The sequence below is a fragment of the Hippocampus zosterae genome, chromosome 9 (assembly GCF_025434085.1).
Source record: "Hippocampus zosterae strain Florida chromosome 9, ASM2543408v3, whole genome shotgun sequence".
Taxonomy (NCBI): domain Eukaryota; kingdom Metazoa; phylum Chordata; class Actinopteri; order Syngnathiformes; family Syngnathidae; genus Hippocampus; species Hippocampus zosterae.
The window spans coordinates 17065159-17082155 of NC_067459.1; the positions used below are offsets into that span (position 1 = coordinate 17065159).

The 16997-nt window shown below is 41.6% G+C and overlaps 1 protein-coding gene across 2 annotated transcripts; it reads left to right on the forward strand.

The window, feature by feature from the left end:
- Positions 1-860: 860 nt before the first annotated feature.
- usp4 (ubiquitin specific peptidase 4 (proto-oncogene)) lies at positions 861-16438 on the forward strand. Of its 2 annotated transcripts, XM_052076932.1 has the most exons (22): positions 866-1106; positions 3253-3380; positions 3473-3603; positions 3743-3869; positions 3975-4120; positions 6298-6359; positions 6567-6713; positions 8672-8789; positions 8857-9030; positions 9099-9257; positions 9898-10122; positions 10784-10867; positions 10993-11087; positions 11154-11336; positions 11418-11644; positions 12616-12837; positions 12917-12987; positions 13058-13173; positions 13268-13417; positions 13882-13985; positions 14943-15031; positions 15179-16438. In XM_052076932.1, the coding sequence occupies exons 1-22, from the start codon at positions 973-975 to the stop codon at positions 15281-15283; spliced, it is 2997 nt and encodes a 998-aa protein (XP_051932892.1). In that variant the 5' UTR covers positions 866-972; the 3' UTR covers positions 15284-16438. The 2 variants fall into 2 exon arrangements, with proteins under 2 accessions (XP_051932893.1, XP_051932892.1); XM_052076933.1 differs by lacking the exons at positions 11154-11336; positions 11418-11644; positions 12616-12837; ... (4 more) ...; positions 14943-15031; positions 15179-16438 and having other exon boundaries at positions 861-1106; positions 10784-10898; positions 10993-11052.
- The last annotated feature ends 559 nt before the right edge of the window (positions 16439-16997 follow it).

The following is a 16997-nucleotide window of genomic DNA, read 5'->3' on the forward strand; positions in this document are numbered from 1 at the left end:
CGGGTACTTCTTATTGGTTATGCAATCTCTTGTGGTTCGACCGACAGACTTTTCACGTGACTTTCACCAATCCATATACTGTAACTACTCATAACATTTGACTTCATTTGACCAATCAAACAGAGCGAAGCAATCGCACGACTGCACAGTCTACTCTACACAGTGGCACCACACAGAAGCAACGTTTTCAAGGTCACTCATTTACGGGGAAGATGGCAGAAACCTAAATTTACCTTTCAGATATGCTCCAGCTCACCTGTGAGTGTAACAATGGGTGGATGTTTCATGAAAAAGCTATGTCAGTGCGATAATTGCTGTCAATCTAAAAGATTTCACCCAACAAGAAGTCTGCTTTGAATTTGAAAAAACATGTTTCTGTCATCTCTGTTGAGTGAACCTTTTTTTTGCTGTTTCACGAGTGTAATCCACGTCAACTAACCATTCCATGGGCCTGAATGTCCCTAAATGGTTATTTTATGCAATTTTAATGATTTTGCTGGGCAATGTGTGAATTCCCATTTCTGTCTATTTGACATTCATGCTCTGTTTTAAAAAAAGTTACTCACCAGTTACTCAGTACTTGATTTTTTCCAGTTTTTTCACGTTATTCTAAGTAACAATACTGTCATTTGAGCACATAACATTCTTGTTTGGAGTTTTCACTTTTAGAGTCAGAGCTATAGATTTGCCATTGTAAATACCGTAAAGCATTTCACCTACTCGAGTAAGAATACGTCGACTCGTTCTTTATCGTGAGTCTAATCAGAGATTATTTGATGTTGAAAGTGTGACGTGTGGAGTAACATGTTGGCATAGTGTGCCTCTGTGTGGGTGTCGAAGAGACGACGACACAGCAGTTACGCGGTGCCAGAATGCAGCAACCCGTGCGCGCCTCGCAGCCACCGTAGAGGAAGAACGCCCTCCGTGCCCCACAGAGCTTCTCGTCTTCCAGCCGGCACACTCGCCAACACGATGGCTGAAGGAGGCGGACCGGACTCGGGCGGCTCAGCGGACTCCGACTCGGAGGTGCCAGCCGCATCCACGGAAAACCAAAAACAGACTATTGGTTCTCTAATGAAGACCACGCTGAGGAAGGGCGACGAATGGTGAGAAGAAGCCAGAGGCCGACTCGGGGCGCTTCTGATGAGCAAGCGCGAGTTTGCTATTAGCTAAGCTCTAAACCGGAAATGCTAACATGCTACAACAAGGAAGCTAATGCCGCTCTGTTGGTCGAGTCGTCTTAAAAAAGGAAAACAAATCTCCAGTTTTATCACTCTTTAATATTTGATGTTTAATCTCTTTCGCTGCTAGGTTTGTAATTTGTAATTTCTCTCATTGTTGCACCGCGTTAAACCATTAACCCTGAACACTTAATAGCTTTTGTCAGCAAATATCTAAGAGGCACGATGGCTGAGTTAAAAAACACTTAATTTTTTTTTCTATTTGGATTCCACACGTTTTGTCGTCGCCTGATGCGGTGCAATATTGGTTGTTACTACGGGCCCTGTTTTCCGGATTGTGGGTTGAACCACCACTCTGTTGCCTGGTTAGCCGGGAAGACCAAAAACTGTTAGCTTCCAGATAAGACTGGACGGACTATCCACCACTGCCATGACGTGCTATCATGAGTACTCTAGTAGTGGCACGAAGTACAGTGCTGTACTTAGCAAACGCGCTGGTATAGGTAAGACTGCCCCGCCCTATATGATATATTTGAGAATTCTAATCAATCAGTTATCGGATGCGTCATCGTATTTGATGTAAACGGAGTCAGCTGTTTATGAGATAAAGATTGTCTTGTAAATTAACTAGTTAGGTCTTTGTAGAGGTGCACCAGTACCACCCCCAAAACACATTATGAGTACTAGTGCTTACTTCATTTGTACTCGCTAATCCTGTACTGATAGTTGATCCTACAGTTGTAATGAAAATGTTTTATTTTAATCACATATTGTTCAAAAACACATGAGCACACGCTTTTCTCAAACGTGGAATACATTTCATTCGAATACGAAGAGTACAAACAGCAACTTGGGATGCAACGATAACAGCGATGATGGGATACGGTATTCAAATTCCTCCCATATAATTATCGTCATGTTATATTAAAATGGAGCACTTCTCCGTCAAAAAACATTACTTTTTGGCCAGTTCTGCTGTAGAGATAATTTTGAACTACGGTACATAGGCCTTGATACTTTGAGCCACTACAATAAAAATGACTGGCCAAGCACATTTCTTTGTCGGTGCTGTTGTGTGCCAAAACACAATATATTGCTTTTATTTAATATCATGAGCTTTTCTTGTTTTTTTGGAGCACAATTTGTGGCCGCCTAATAATGTTAGCATCCATTTCCTAAAAGGGGAAGTCAACCCCAAAAAACTATTTCTACTATGTTCTCTGCCGCCCCGCTAGTCTAAACATGGAATTGTGATTAATATTGAGCTTGTGGAAAATGACCTGAGTAGTAAATCCACCCGTTATTCTCTGTTTTATGGGATGGCCATTTTGCCACTTGCTGTCGATTGAAAATGACTGTTACTCAGGGCTCAGGTAACAACCAATCATGGCTCAGCTTCAGAAAACGGGTTGTTATTTGAGCCCGAAGCAACTATGATGTCATTTTCAGTTGACAGCATGTCACAGGGCACACAGAGACGAACAACCATCCGCGCTCACACCTAGGGACAATTTAGAGCCGAACCACTCGACCACCGAGCCGCCCTGCTGCTTAACTCATATTCCCCAAACACAATATTAATCAGAATGCTGTGTTTTGACTAGTGTAGATGTATAGAACATATTAATGTGAAGAGAATTTTGGGGTAGATGTCTCCCCTTTAAGGTATCGGTGTATAATATCAGAACATTAATAATATGTCTGCACTGTACAGATGCACTTTATCAGTACAGATACAGGTATGAGTATGAGTACATCTCTAGGGATTTATTATGCTCTCAAATAAAAGTGGAAATGAGGGATGTTGTGTATGGCCTCCATTTTAATTCGACAATTAGTTCATGTGCTGCAAGTGTTCATGTGAATTACTGCAAGCAGATTGTGAATGGGTAACCGATTCAGTGAGAACTGTAGATATATTTATATGTCGAGGTACTGTACGTCCGACTTGCATAATATACAAGCCACATACAGTATTTCCTCATCCCTCACCCCTTTAAGTCCATACTTGATATCAGAAATTTGATATGTGCTAGCATGTCTTCAATGCTACTGTTTTTTTTCCCTACAGGTATCTAGTGGACAGCCGCTGGTTTAAACAGTGGAAGAAATATGTGGGCTTCGACAACTGGGACATGTACAATGTTGGAGAGCGTAGCCTCTATCCAGGACCCATTGATAACTCAGGCCTGTTTTCGGGTAAAAGTGACATTTGGACACGACTTTTAGAAAGGTTTTTAGAAAATTTGCCATTATCGCGTTGTTATTCTTGTCATTTTCCCCTCCTAAAGACCAGGACAAACAGGTCCTGAAAGACCACCTTATAGATGAGTTGGACTATGTCCTTGTGCCCACTGAGGCATGGAATAAGCTTGTCAGCTGGTACAGCTGCCTGGGTGTCCAAAGACCCATTGTCAGGAAGGTAATTCTACTTTACTTTTGTTTTCAGATTGATTCTCCATCTACTACATATTTAAGTTATTACATTCGCTTTCCTTTTAACCAAAATTGCACTCTTATTCAGCACAAACAAGTATTGCCACTATTTCTCCCCCCTCCAGGTTGTTGAACATGGAATGTTTGTCAAACACTGCAAGGTGGAGGTCTACCTGCTGGAGTTGAACCTGTGTGAGAATGATAACATGGACATTGTGGTTACACGCCACTTCAGCAAAGCTGACACTATTGGTGAGAGACTTCCCAGAGGATTCAGTTCACCATTCAGAATGACCTGTAGATGTCGTGTTTTGACCAATTTTTTCCCCTCCTTTTTAAAAAAAAATCTACTGAAAGATACCATTGAGAAAGAGATGAGGACACTGTTCAATATTCCACGTGAAAAGGAAACAAGGCTCTGGAACAAATATATGAGCAATACCTATGAGCAACTGAACAAGCCTGACAGCACTGTACAGGATGCTGGCCTCTTCCAGGGGCAGGTAATTTAAACCTGTAAATAGCTCGACGCCGCATCATAATTGCATGCTTCGGTGTTCGCTATATGAATAAACATGTAGTGTGTTGACATTGTATTACTTTTGTTGTTTACACCTACAAACCCACCTCGGTAAGTTGCAGTAAACGAAGACATTTTTAATAAATGTTAAAGAATATACCCCTGTGAGTATTATATTTGCAATGGTTGCTGCATAGTTTGTGTTCAACTACCCATTGCTTAAAGTTTTATGACTACTGAATCATTCATGTTAGTTTCTTTATTCGGCAATCATGACATCTTGTGTCGTAACTCGTAACGTACTGTTTGCCCCAAGACAAAAAAAGAAATCAGCCGAGCAATGGACTTGCAAAAAAAATGTGTGGGAGCCAGTTTCAAGCTAAAGAGTTGTCTGGGTGATGGAGACGGATGTGAAACGACGGAGTCACCATTAAAGTGGACCATTACACTAGTTCAAGCACAATGACCAATGTACAACACAAAGGTCGCAATTCATCGCGACATCTCTATTGTTCAATGCTTTCTAGAGGAAAGTCATAAAAATCAACTTCATATGCTGACATTTTATTTTTAAAAGTTTGAAAAGCGCATGGGGGTGCGAGGACCACACTGAGTGGGAAAAAGTGGGAAATTATTAATAAAAAGTTATGTTACAAGACTCTAATTATGTAAGAATTGTATGAGGTGCTTTTAAAGTGCTCCAAATTACAGGTGTAATGACTGACAAAACGCAGTCACTGAATACCTGATGATACCTGAAAAATGGATGCCTGCTCTGTACATATTTGCATTGTCACTTATCATTGCAAGTCAAGTGAACAGTATTTATAGAGCACTTTCAAACAGCCATCGCTGCATACAAAGTGCTGTACATGGAGCAATTTAACATGCGCAATAAACATTAAGACAAATCGGTAGTAAAGGCGGTAGAAAGCACCAAACAGTAAAACCAAGAACAAAACTAAGTCATGCTGAGTCGAATGCCAAAGAATACAAGTGAGTTTTGAGGAGGGTTTGAAGATGGGCAGCAAGGAGGCTTGCCGAATGTTCAGTGGGAGGTCATTCCAGAGAGAGGGACCAGCAACAGAAAAGGCTCGATCCCCTCTGAGCCTCAGTTTAGTCCTTGGTATAATGTCTGGTCCACAGACCTGAGGCGCCGGGCAGGTGTGTAGGGGCGGATGAGCTCAGAGAGGTAAGGTGGCGCGAGATTATTCAGAGATTTGAAAACAAAGAGGAGGATCTCGAAAATAACTCTAAAATGAATGGGGAGCCAGTGAAGAGATGCCAGAGTAGGAGTTATGTGCTCCCTCTTACGAGTACCAGCATCTTTTAGCCCGATGGGTTTCAAGTATGCTACGAACCTTGCCTCCCAGATGTAATAGCGGGCCTCATCTCTGTCAAATTGCGGCGGTAATCCTCTCCCATGGAGCGCCGCTGTGCCTTGAACCCACCTGGGCCCATAACCTGTTGGAGCTCCTGCTGCGGAAGTCTCTCGCTGTTCATGTGTAGGCATCATTGCTGGTGACTACACTCGGTTCGAGACACAAGACTGGAGACGTTTCTTATTTTTCTGTGGTCGCTACCACCGAGTCGCTGAACACCCGACGTGCCTCAGTGCATCGTCACTGCAAGAAGCGAACTGCAGGGAAGCTCCACCCCCTTTATTTATATACACCCCATAATACGGCATCCCTCCACACAAAATAGTACCAAACATTTAGTCATAATGCCAGTGGCAACAAAATCCCATTTTCAAGGACTTGCCTCTTCCGATCGCCGAGCCCGGGGGAATTCCCTCAAAAGCTTTCGCTGGATTCCTCCCCGAGAAAGGCGTGGAGGGTAGAAATGCCGTCACGCGTTGGGAGAGCCAACTTAACTTTGCGCTTAAAGGGCTGGACGCGCTTGAGAACTACTTGAAAATCTGACATGGTTGCTATTTGTGTAGGTTCTCAAAAATTGTTTTGTGCAAGTATTTAATCCCCAATAAAATATCACTGCAGCATAAAAGTGTGAAACCATACAACATAGGCCGTTGAGGCTACATTATGTGCCAAGTGGAATCAAGATGGCTCATAACACAACAATGAGGTGGAGACCACTTGAGAGGAATACATTACTTTGCATGGCCTTGATTTTAATACAGCTACGTTGTCCCCTAAGGTGCTTGTGATTGAGCGCAGAAATGAAGATGGAACGTGGCCCAGACAAGCCTCTCATCCCAAGTAAATAATACTATATATTATATAAATGTGTGTGTGTGTTTAAATCTGTATTTTCTTTGTTCCTTAAAACTCATTCATTCAGTACAGCCAATTCTAGACCCCCTTTTTTAAAGTATCTGTGGTTGAACGTGTGGAGTGTGAAAAGACGTATAAATATGTCTTTGGGAGTGAATGAGTTAAATGCATTTTCTGAATCTTGTTCACCAGGTCCAGTACAACCCCATCTAGGACTTTCACCACCTCCCCAAAACTCTCCTCCAGCTCTTCCGCCAGTATCTCTTCCGCCGTCATCAATGGAAACAGCACTTGCGGTGCCGGTTACACGCTGAACAACAGCACCACGACTGGCAGCAGGCATGAGTCTCTATCTGACGTAACACTCATTCATCCACTTTCATTTATGAAATTAATTGTATAGTGTCGTGCATGGGTGTCAAACTCATGTCAAATGGGCCGGACCATTAAAATGATACCATACTCTACTATAAATAACGAAAATATCATGCGTTTCTTTTGTTTTGGTAAAAAGAAGCACAAGAACATTAGGAAAATGTTGACATTTAATGAACATATCTTTTACAAAAAAATTCATGAAACACCTTAGATTTCCTTAGACAAATGTGCAATTGACTTTTATCATTCACATATATGCATTGCAACTGTTCCCACTGATTGTACAAAGGCACAATATTTTAACAATTGGTATTGAAAAATATAGTGATGCACTTTAAGATTAAACTAGATTTATAAAGAAAGGAATTTTTAAACCATTTACACATGTGCATATAAAATCTGAATTTAATCCCTGCCTACACCTTACAAACTAAGGATAAATGACCCGAATCGCTGTTTCAATTGGCTAAATCTGCTGATCGGTCCGAAATCCTCTCTGCTATATTATTCCTCGTCAGGCTAATATTAGGAAAAGCTTGTCGCTTCTCGGAACATACAAGTTCAGGCGCTTTCATCATGTATCATTTAACAAAGTCACTGTCGGGATACGGCTTTAATGCTGATGCTATTTTGCTAGCAATTAGGTAGCTGGCTTTTTCCGCTGCTTCACTGACTTGTCGGCTCTGTATGAAAGTTGACTGCTGTTTCCTCAGACTTGCCTGCAATTCGTTGATCTTATCTCTTCTTCTTCTCAGTTGTCCTTGCAAGCCGTCATATTTTTCGCTGTGAAGATTCTCGTCGTGGTGTCGAATATTATATTCCTTCAAGACCGAAACTTGTTGCAAACACACCAAGCACAAAGGTTTTCCATGCATTTCTATAAATAAATAGGACGTGATCCATTTTTCATTGAAAATTCTACACTCCGTATCTAATTTTCTCCGTTTGGATAATGACATTTTGGCTGATGGGTAGAGACTGGGGTCAAAAGAACTTCATAACAAGCAACAGATGGCGCTTTGATACCATCTGCTGCGTTGGGTCTGTCAGTGACAGACTGAGACTGCAGTCTTCTTCCCTGATCAAAACAATATTGTTTTATACTATGATGAAAACAGTTTGGCCCGAGCGGATAATTCATGAATTGCATTTTATAAAAAAAATATTCATTCCGTGTGTTGGGGGGAAATTGGCCTTTTTTCCTCCGCATGTTTGTTTAATTTTGGGTAGTGAGAATGTTTGCTATCCGAATACAAGCTGGAGACGATCAAAAGTGCCTTCGGATTTTTTATTTGCAGAATATTCCGGGAACAAATTAGTTACAGACAATGGCTGTAGATCACAAGTGCAAAGACACAAAGGTCTCACAACATGTATATCAGAAGGGCGGTACCGAAACTATTGTGTGGCATTGGGACTTTCGTTTCTCCTAAACCGATTCGTGGCTTCTTGTATCACCTGGCGCGTTCCGATGCTCTCTGCTTCTCCACAAAGTCTCCAGTCAGTAGTGTATCAAAGTTAACTGATGAGTGCTTCAAGGACACATCTGACTACAAAGTTTCACTGCGGGCATGAAAAAGTTATACAGACATGACTAAATATAGGTAGAATACACACTTCACGTGTCTTTTATGCATTTTTTCACTTTTAAATTATCCTGATCGAACCTCCTTGGGGACCGGTTCTGGCCCTTGGGCCGTATGTTTGACACACCTGGTTAGTCTGCCTCACAGTTAAATCAGCAGCAGTGTGCGCTGCTTAAAGAAATGTATGCAAAAAAATAGAACGGTTGTGACTGGATATCAAGGCACAATGTGTCAGCAATTAAAACAGTTCTGATATTAAAAGATCTTGTTTTTACATTTACAAAGGACCTGAAGCATTTTTCTTGACAGTATTCCCAACTTCTCTCCCAACAGCCTCGGGGGTTATAACTCCTACAGCTCCTCTTACAACTATAGAGACTCCCAGTCCCAGCCTGGCCTATGTGGTCTCAGTAATCTAGGCAACACGTGCTTCATGAACTCTGCTCTCCAGGTAAAACTTCACTTAAATACGTTAGTGTACTTGTTCACATAATCTGACTTTTTTCCCCTCCTAACAGTGCCTGAGCAATGCGTCACCGCTCACCGAATATTTCCTCAACGACCAGTACGAGGCCGAGATTAACCGAGGCAATCCCCTGGGAATGCGGGGCGAGATTGCAGAAGCCTACGCTGATTTGGTGAAGCAGATGTGGCTCAGTCGGAGCAGCTCTGTGGTCCCACGTACCTTCAAAGTGCGTCCACTTGGACAACCTTTTATGTTTTCAAACATAGGATTGAACGTCAACATTTTTATTTGCAGACCCAGGTGGGGCGCTTTGCTCCCCAATTTTCCGGCTTTCAGCAGCAGGATTCCCAAGAGCTATTGGCCTTCTTGCTCGACGGACTCCATGAAGATCTGAACCGTGTAAAGAAGAAGCCTTATCTGGCCCAAAGGGATGCTGAGGGCCGTCCTGATGAGGTACGAAAATCACACTGTGCAGTGTGTTTTGCAAATAAAATGAGAAACACTGTTTGCATGTGTCGTTTGGAAAGTGAGCAGGTATGAGAACTTTTTTTTTTTTAATGGCTAATTTATAAAAATCTTGGTCTCTGGAGTGCTTGGAGTTGTGTACACACAGATCGTCGACACTAGCCTGACAGTGTCATTTAGAGGGACAGTGAAGTTTTGTCTCCACAAGAGACCATGGCAACTTGCTTCATGGGATGATGGGTTAAATTAGCCAGTACCTCCCGCATTGTGGAAGCCGAGGGGTAAACTTCTCCGGTTGAGAAAGTCACAAGAGTTTCCAGTAACCGCACAAAAAGTCACTAGATTTGTTGCTTTTTGAAATGTAGCTTCCTAAGAGGTCAGAAATGTCCCCAAGTTGGCAACATGTCAATCAGTGTTGTAAAAGCCACACGTGGTATTTGACAGAACCACTTCACAAAACTGGATGATTTTTACTGCTGTGTGAAAAGAGAAAGTTGACAGTACTGAGAATCCTTCGTGTGAATCCTGGAAATTGTTTTTAAAAGAATTGCATTGTTTGTTGTCTTGATGACACTTGACCAGCTCCGAATGTAAAATTATACATTAAAAAAAAAACTTTTCATCCCAGATAGTCGCAACGGAAGCCTGGAAAAACCATCGCTTACGCAACGATTCAGTCATCGTCGACATCTTTCATGGCCTCTTCAAATCCACTCTGGTGTGTCCAGAGTGCTCTAAGGTGTCTGTGACCTTCGACCCCTTCTGCTACCTCACTCTGCCTCTGCCCATGAAGATCGACCGAACCATGGAGGTCGTCCTTGTGCGATCAGACCCGCAGTCCAGACCTACACATGTGAGCTGCCTAACAGATCTTCTACAACACATGCACGAAAATTGTTAATTTTATTGTTGTGATTTTTTAACAAACTAATACATGCTACTTGCATAGTTGAAAAATAATCTTTCAACAAAATAAGACATTTGAACACCTGTCTATCCATTTTCTATAGTGCTTGTCCTTATTAAGGTCGTAGCTCAGCTGTAGTTTATCCCAGCTCACTTTGTGCAAAAGGCAGTCAGTCAATTGCAAGGCACATCGATATAAATAACCATTCCGTCTTGCCCTCACACAATTTGCTTAAAGTCTTAAGTGAAACTAACGTGCATGTTTTTGGGATGTGGGAAGAAGCCGGCATACTCAGAGAAAACCTACACAAGCGTGGGGTAATCATGAAAAATCTACGCAGAAAGGCAGGAGCTGATCTTTAAATACTGAACGTCAGAACTTTTAGGCACACCTGCTAACCACGAGGCTACCGTGGTGCTCACATATGAACATGAACTTGGGTTTTGTTTATAGAACAATAGCATGATTTTTTGGTACTTGTGTATCGTATGTTCGTGTAAGAAAGCACTTTAAAATGCTTATATTTGACCTGGGAGAATGTATATACATTTTGTTTAAGAGCGTGTAGTTTGATTAATGTTGCATTTTCTTTATTTTCCTGTCGCAGTACCGAGTTGTGGTTCACAAACTGGGCACAGTGACGGATTTGTGCAGCGCCTTGTGCAGACTCTGTGGAATTCCTCCAGAAAATGTTAGATGTTACCCTTTACTCTGAAAACCAAGTGGGCTCGACACTATCAAATTCATTCTTTTATTTTCAAGCTTTAGCGAAAGCTGTCTGTCAATGTTTTGTTGTGTTGTATGTCTTTCTTTTAGATGGTGGTGGCTGATGTTTATAATCATAGGTTCCATAAAATTTACAGAAGGGACGATAGCCTCAATCAAATTATGGATAAAGATGACATCTATGTGTAAGATTCTTCATCAAGCAATTCTTTTGTGTGTATTGTTTGCTTGACAGTCTGTTTGTGACGCAGGTATGAAGTGCAGGAGGAGAATGGCGAGACGATGAACCTCCCAGTCTATTTTAGGGAGCGACATTCTAAACATGCCGGAAGCTCCTCCAGCACCACGCTGTTCGGCCAGCCTCTAGTCATCACCGTGCCCCGGCAAAACCTCATTGCAGACGTTCTTTATGAGAAGATCCTTCAGAGGATTGGGTGAGAAGCCCCTGATAACGCATGAAAATGAGACCTGGGTGTGTCTGTTACTCAGTTGATCTGTTTTATCTCTTCTTGCAGGCGTTATGTAAAACATCCACTGAGCGTGGGGATTGAAAGCAGAGCCTCGGCTTCAGCCACCTTTGCCAGCTGCAGTCAAGTTGCTGAATGTTCCACGTCATCTGTTGGCAATGCCAGTCTGGGTGGCTGCAGCAGTCCTCTGTCGGACGGGGCCACCTGCAGCGCCAGCTCCAGTAATGGCAGCAACCACTCGGGGACTTGCACTGAAACCAACGGCGTATATGATGGTCAGTGGCTAACTTGGCTTCTGTCACTTGATGGCTATGATCAAAATTCTAAATGGGAGTAGGTGGTTCACTATTTTCTGGATTGGCCGAAGGAACATTAAACATCGAACATTTAAAATTAAATTGTTAATTTTAGAAAAAAACACATTACTTAATTAATATTAATTTAAAATAGCATAAAATGCAATAAATGTGTGTTGTCACCACAAATATATTTATTGATGATTTTTTCCCTTTTACAGTTGTTCAGCACTTTGTGGCAAAAGAAAATGGAAGTTATCTGCCTAGTGTTCATTTTTGTCCATTTTACTTCAAAACGTCAGTGTAGATTCTCAGTCATCCAGGGTGGGTCATTAGCAAAAGTTGAATCGAGGAAGCTGGAACGTCTTGTTCATTTCTACTTACAATTTAAATTCATACAGCTTTATGATCCCGGTGTGGCAGTTCATTTGCATCCTCAACAAACACATGGGAAATGGTTAATACAATACAATACAATGCATGCTGATTTATATAGCGTTTTCACAACAGCAGCAGCTGTAACAAAGCACAATAGGAAGCGATGTCATGGATTTTGAACATCTGACAAACCACACACTAGCAATTTCGTTCACTCTTGTCTCGTCAACGAAAACTCACATAGGTCACGGTCTAATTTAGCCATCAAAGAGCCACGTTTAGCTCGTCATCATCTCGTTATCCTCGTGAAAAAAAAATGGGTTGTCACCAAAATAATTTCATCATCGATGAAAACAACACTGGTTCTAGATTAGGTCAACTCAGTTCAACAGTGTATTGGGTTGCAAGGAATGGCTGAGTCTCGCTTTAAATGGTTGCAATACACAGTTCCAGGAGCACATCAATGCTGCCAGAGGTAGTTTTGTTTTATTAAAGACTCAATTTTCAATGGTCATTGTTAATTTAGTTATTGGTTATTATGCCATCCTCAATTTTGTTTTTAATGTTCTCAGGTGAGGAAGAGGCCATGGACCATCAAGTGAGTCCAGAGCCACATCACGGCCAGCCTGAGAAGGAGGAAGAGGAGGCATCCGATTTGGAAAACGGGCCGAAAGAGGACGAAGCCAAGACTAGTTCCGTAACGGCCAAGCTCTTCACATTCAGCGTTGTCAACTCTTACGGAACAGCCAACATCAGCCCTCTGCCGTGTGACGGAAACGTCCTCAAACTTAATCGTCAGTTTGCTTTGTAATTGTATTCCTACTTTTTTGTTTTTAAATAGCAGCTTGTTCTAATGTGTCCATATCCGTGCAGCACACTCCACTGTGGCCATCGACTGGGACCCCGACTGCAGGGAGATGTGTTATGATGAACAGGAAGCAGAGGTTATTGCTTTTGTCCTTGTACTTATTTTTGTGAATTTTACTTTTATGTCAATACGTTTTTGTTTTTCAGGCATTTGAGAAGCATGATAGCATGCTCCAGCCCCAGAAAAAGAAAGCCACCGTGGCTCTGAGAGAATGCATCGAGCTCTTCACAACCATGGAGACACTTGGAGCTCATGATCCATGGTAATGTTATGTTCCACTGTAAACTAGTGTCCTTAATTTTTTTCACAACTCCCTCCTGCTAACATTGTGTATTTCTACTCATTTTGTTTATCAGGTACTGTCCCACGTGCAAGAAACACCAGCGGGCCACGAAGAAGTTCGACCTCTGGTCGTTGCCTCGTATCCTGGTCGTTCACCTGAAGCGCTTCTCTTACAACAGATGCTGGAGGGACAAACTAGACACTGTGGTGGATTTTCCCATCAGGTATGCGGGTGGACTGTGTCGGTGTCGTTTGTGAGAAAAAAATCACTACAGGTATTCATTTGTCATGCCACTACATGCCTCTGAAAACAAACTGACATTGCAATTTGAAAGAGGGAATAGTTGTTGCACTTTTCAGAAATGACACTAACCACTCCCCCCCAAAAAAGACGATAGCACTTTTGTGTTTCTATTGTCGGCTTTGTGTCTGTAGCTTTCAGCTGAAGCAATATTTCAAGTGCGTGATTCACGATGGTAAACGTTGAAAAAAAGAGAAGTTAGAGCAACAATTGTGGTGCAGCCTCTTTCCTCTTGTGACCTCGTAAAGTAAGAACTACATTCAGAAAACCTTCAAGTTCCTTTGCTAAATGCCGACCCGTGTTAGCCACAATTTGATTTTGTGTCGGTTTGATTCAGCGTCAATCTGAATAACATTTATGTTTTTGTTTCTTTTTTTTTACAACCAGGGATCTGAACATGTCAGAGTTTTTATGTGACCCCAAGGCTGGGCCTCACACGTATGACCTTGTCGCTGTGTCCAACCATTATGGAGGAATGGGTGGAGGCCACTGTAAGTTGAGTCGTTCTAACGTGTTATTTCTCAACCACTTTTCCGTAGCATAATCATACCAACTCAGCTGGCCACAACCTAAACCACTGCCGGTTGCTCATTGGTTGAGCAGATTTTTCTTTGCTCTAAATCAACATGAAGATTAGTTCTGCAATGTTATACACTAGATCTGTTTTCTTGCTATGTTCAGTTACCACTTATAAAATAAATAATAAATAAAACAGCCACATGATAAGTCAATCCAAAGGAGCCCATTGTTTGTCTCCATTCGTCTCATTCAGACCACAGTGACTTTAAAGTCCTGTAAAGTCACTTTACAGATTTTGTTCTGGATATATTGTTTGTGTAAATATAATTGCTGAAAACATATAAAGACAACTATATGGTATGAAATTGTGAAATCATGGTGTTGAAATATATTTCAAAATGCCAATGTTCCTATTTTTCTTTTTGTGATTTCGAAGCCTCATTTTATGTACCAAGTGATGTTTGTAATATTCAAATTTGATGGTGTTGTTAAAATTACAGCACTCATCTGTGTTGTGTCAAATTTAGAAGACAATTATTATCACTTTCCAGGGCCTAAAGTATACTTGGACAGGTACACAAATGTTTTAAACACAGTTTTCCCTCACGAAATGGTCAAAAAGTAAATATCATCCGGGTGACAAGTCTGTCAAGCACATGGCATCGTAAAAAATCCTGATCTAGCAAGGTCATTTCAGCCAATCAAAAGTTTCAAGATAATTTTGGGAAAAGACATTAGAATAATGATAACTTGAGGAAAAGAGATTTCGTAATGTGTGTATAAGTGGATTATTTGTATTCCTTGTGTGGACATGATATGCTTCAGCGAATTCCTGTGCCAAGCCGTCTCATTTTTCCCGCAGTTTGTGTGGTTTGCTAGTGAAAGGATTGCTTCGTTGCCATCCTCTAACACTTGCCTCTGTCTGACAGACACGGCGTACGGCAAGAATAAAGTGGACGGAAAGTGGTATTACTTTGATGACAGCAGTGTGTCGGCTTCCTCGGAGGACCAGATTGTGGTGAGCTTTTATTCCACCGTGTTCCACATACAATGTGCATCGCCATTTTGAATAGCTTCTGAATAGCTTCAGCATCTGACGCTCTCCACCCCCGATGTCAAGTGTCCCCGTTTTTTGTAACCCTACCGCCTTGCCGTCCCCTCGCAGACTAAAGCAGCCTACGTGCTGTTCTATCAGCGCCGGGAAGAAGAAGGTCAGCCCTGCCCCTCGCTGGGAGGAGCCGCTGCTGACGACCACATGGACTTGAATTGAAAACATCACGGCAAACTGACACGCAGAAGCTGCTTTCGTGGCAAGACTATCAATGTTGTCCCCACCATAACAATATCCTCTTTTATTCAAATCTACAATGTTGTCAGCTGACCCTTGTGAGGATAAGATGATTAGAAAATGGATGGATGTTGTCAGCTGACCCAAGAGAGTAATAAGTAAAGCTACGTAGTTAGTTAAGAGGTGATAAACGGTCACTCTGGATGACCAAAAGCTTGATGCCCTCTTTGAAGCAGTACGAATATTTTCTAAAAGCCAAATGCGAAGCTCATCTCGACCAAAGTGTTCTGAGGTGCGAATGAAAGTTCATTTTAATGAGCCTGCTGTGAGATACCAACTCCACTTTTTCTGGACATGACTTTGGCTCTGCTGTCTCCGAAACCAAAACAAGCAGCAACCCCCCACAGGCACGCAACCTCGGTTGTGTGCAAAAAGCGGCCTTTAGTTTGCTGCTACATGAGGAGGCACTTTGATTTGTGAATACAACATCTACCTGCTTCTGGTATCCAGCCTGGGCATTCAGGGTTGTTATCTGTCATAGAATTTCGAGGCACTAACAGCTTGTGATAAATCATTTAAATGAATGCACCGCTGTCTTGAAAAGGCTACATTGTTTGATATCTGACAAGCACATCAAATTAGGAGACATAAAGTAGAGCTTTATTGAAAAAGATTTATCGTCCTGGTTAGTCTGCATATTATTCGAGGGAGGCAGGACCAGCAGCATCCATTCATTGATCTTACTCCAATGTCCTAGACGGACGGAATAGATTCTCTTTATATCCGACTTGCCTATAATTAAAAAAAATCCATTTCAGCACAGTTTGTGGATGTTGGAATGTGCCGTTGATTCTAAGGCACCTAAAGTTTTTGTCGTGGCAATTAAATGACTGGTCGTCATCACAGAGTTCTTCTACTGGGCAAACACCACTGCTTTCCAGATGCCACTGACATGTTTGACCTTTGGGTCACTAAATCCAAAAGAATCCAACCTAACTGAAGAGATGTAAATAATCACACTATTTTAAATAGGTGTAAACATTCTTGTCCTCATATTTATCATGCTGATATCTACAGGATTTGTTTTTAAATGGAAAATATTTGAAGTCAAACCACAATAAAGACTGGATGCCTCAATGATTGTGTTTTGTTTGCGTGTTAATAGAACCACGAACATTAAGTTTACCAGGCAGATGCTAACTCAAATAGCATTGTTCTGAAAGCAATATACTTTTCTTGCTTCATAATCTGTGAAAGGCTCCGTTGTTTCACCTTATTTTGATAATACAAATGATTATGTCGGGTGGGCTAACTTTCATCCCGATAGGCCACGTTTGATTTGTTTTAAATTGAAAACATTACTGTTTACTTGGTGGGGTGAGAGCACTCAAGAATTTTCAAATGTTTCAAGCTGTCTCCTCAGTTCGCCAAGGTTTTGGGGATGGAAACTGTTGACTTGACATTTTGTAAAGAAAAAAATACTTTGAAATTAGACCTCTGAAGTCAGCTTGTCGCAGAACAGATTTTGTTCGATGTGAGTGGTGTGCTGTGTGGTAGTTGTGAAATGTCACGAAAGGAAGTTCCATTTAAAGGGGCAGTAAACTCATTTACTTTACAATACAGTATATTGGATGCGGCACCACTAGTCTATATGCTGTATTCTCATTCATATTAAGTTCGTGGAATATGTTTTAAA

Coding starts and splice junctions, on each gene's coding strand:
- usp4 (XM_052076932.1), top strand. CDS start 973: ATGGCTGAAGGAGGCGGACCGGACTCGGGCGGCTCAGCGGACTCCGAC. Junction 6,714..8,671: donor AGCACCACGACTGGCAGCAG/GCATGAGTCTCT, acceptor CTCTCCCAACAG/CCTCGGGGGTTATAACTCCT. Junction 11,088..11,153: donor GATAAAGATGACATCTATGT/GTAAGATTCTTC, acceptor TTTGTGACGCAG/GTATGAAGTGCAGGAGGAGA.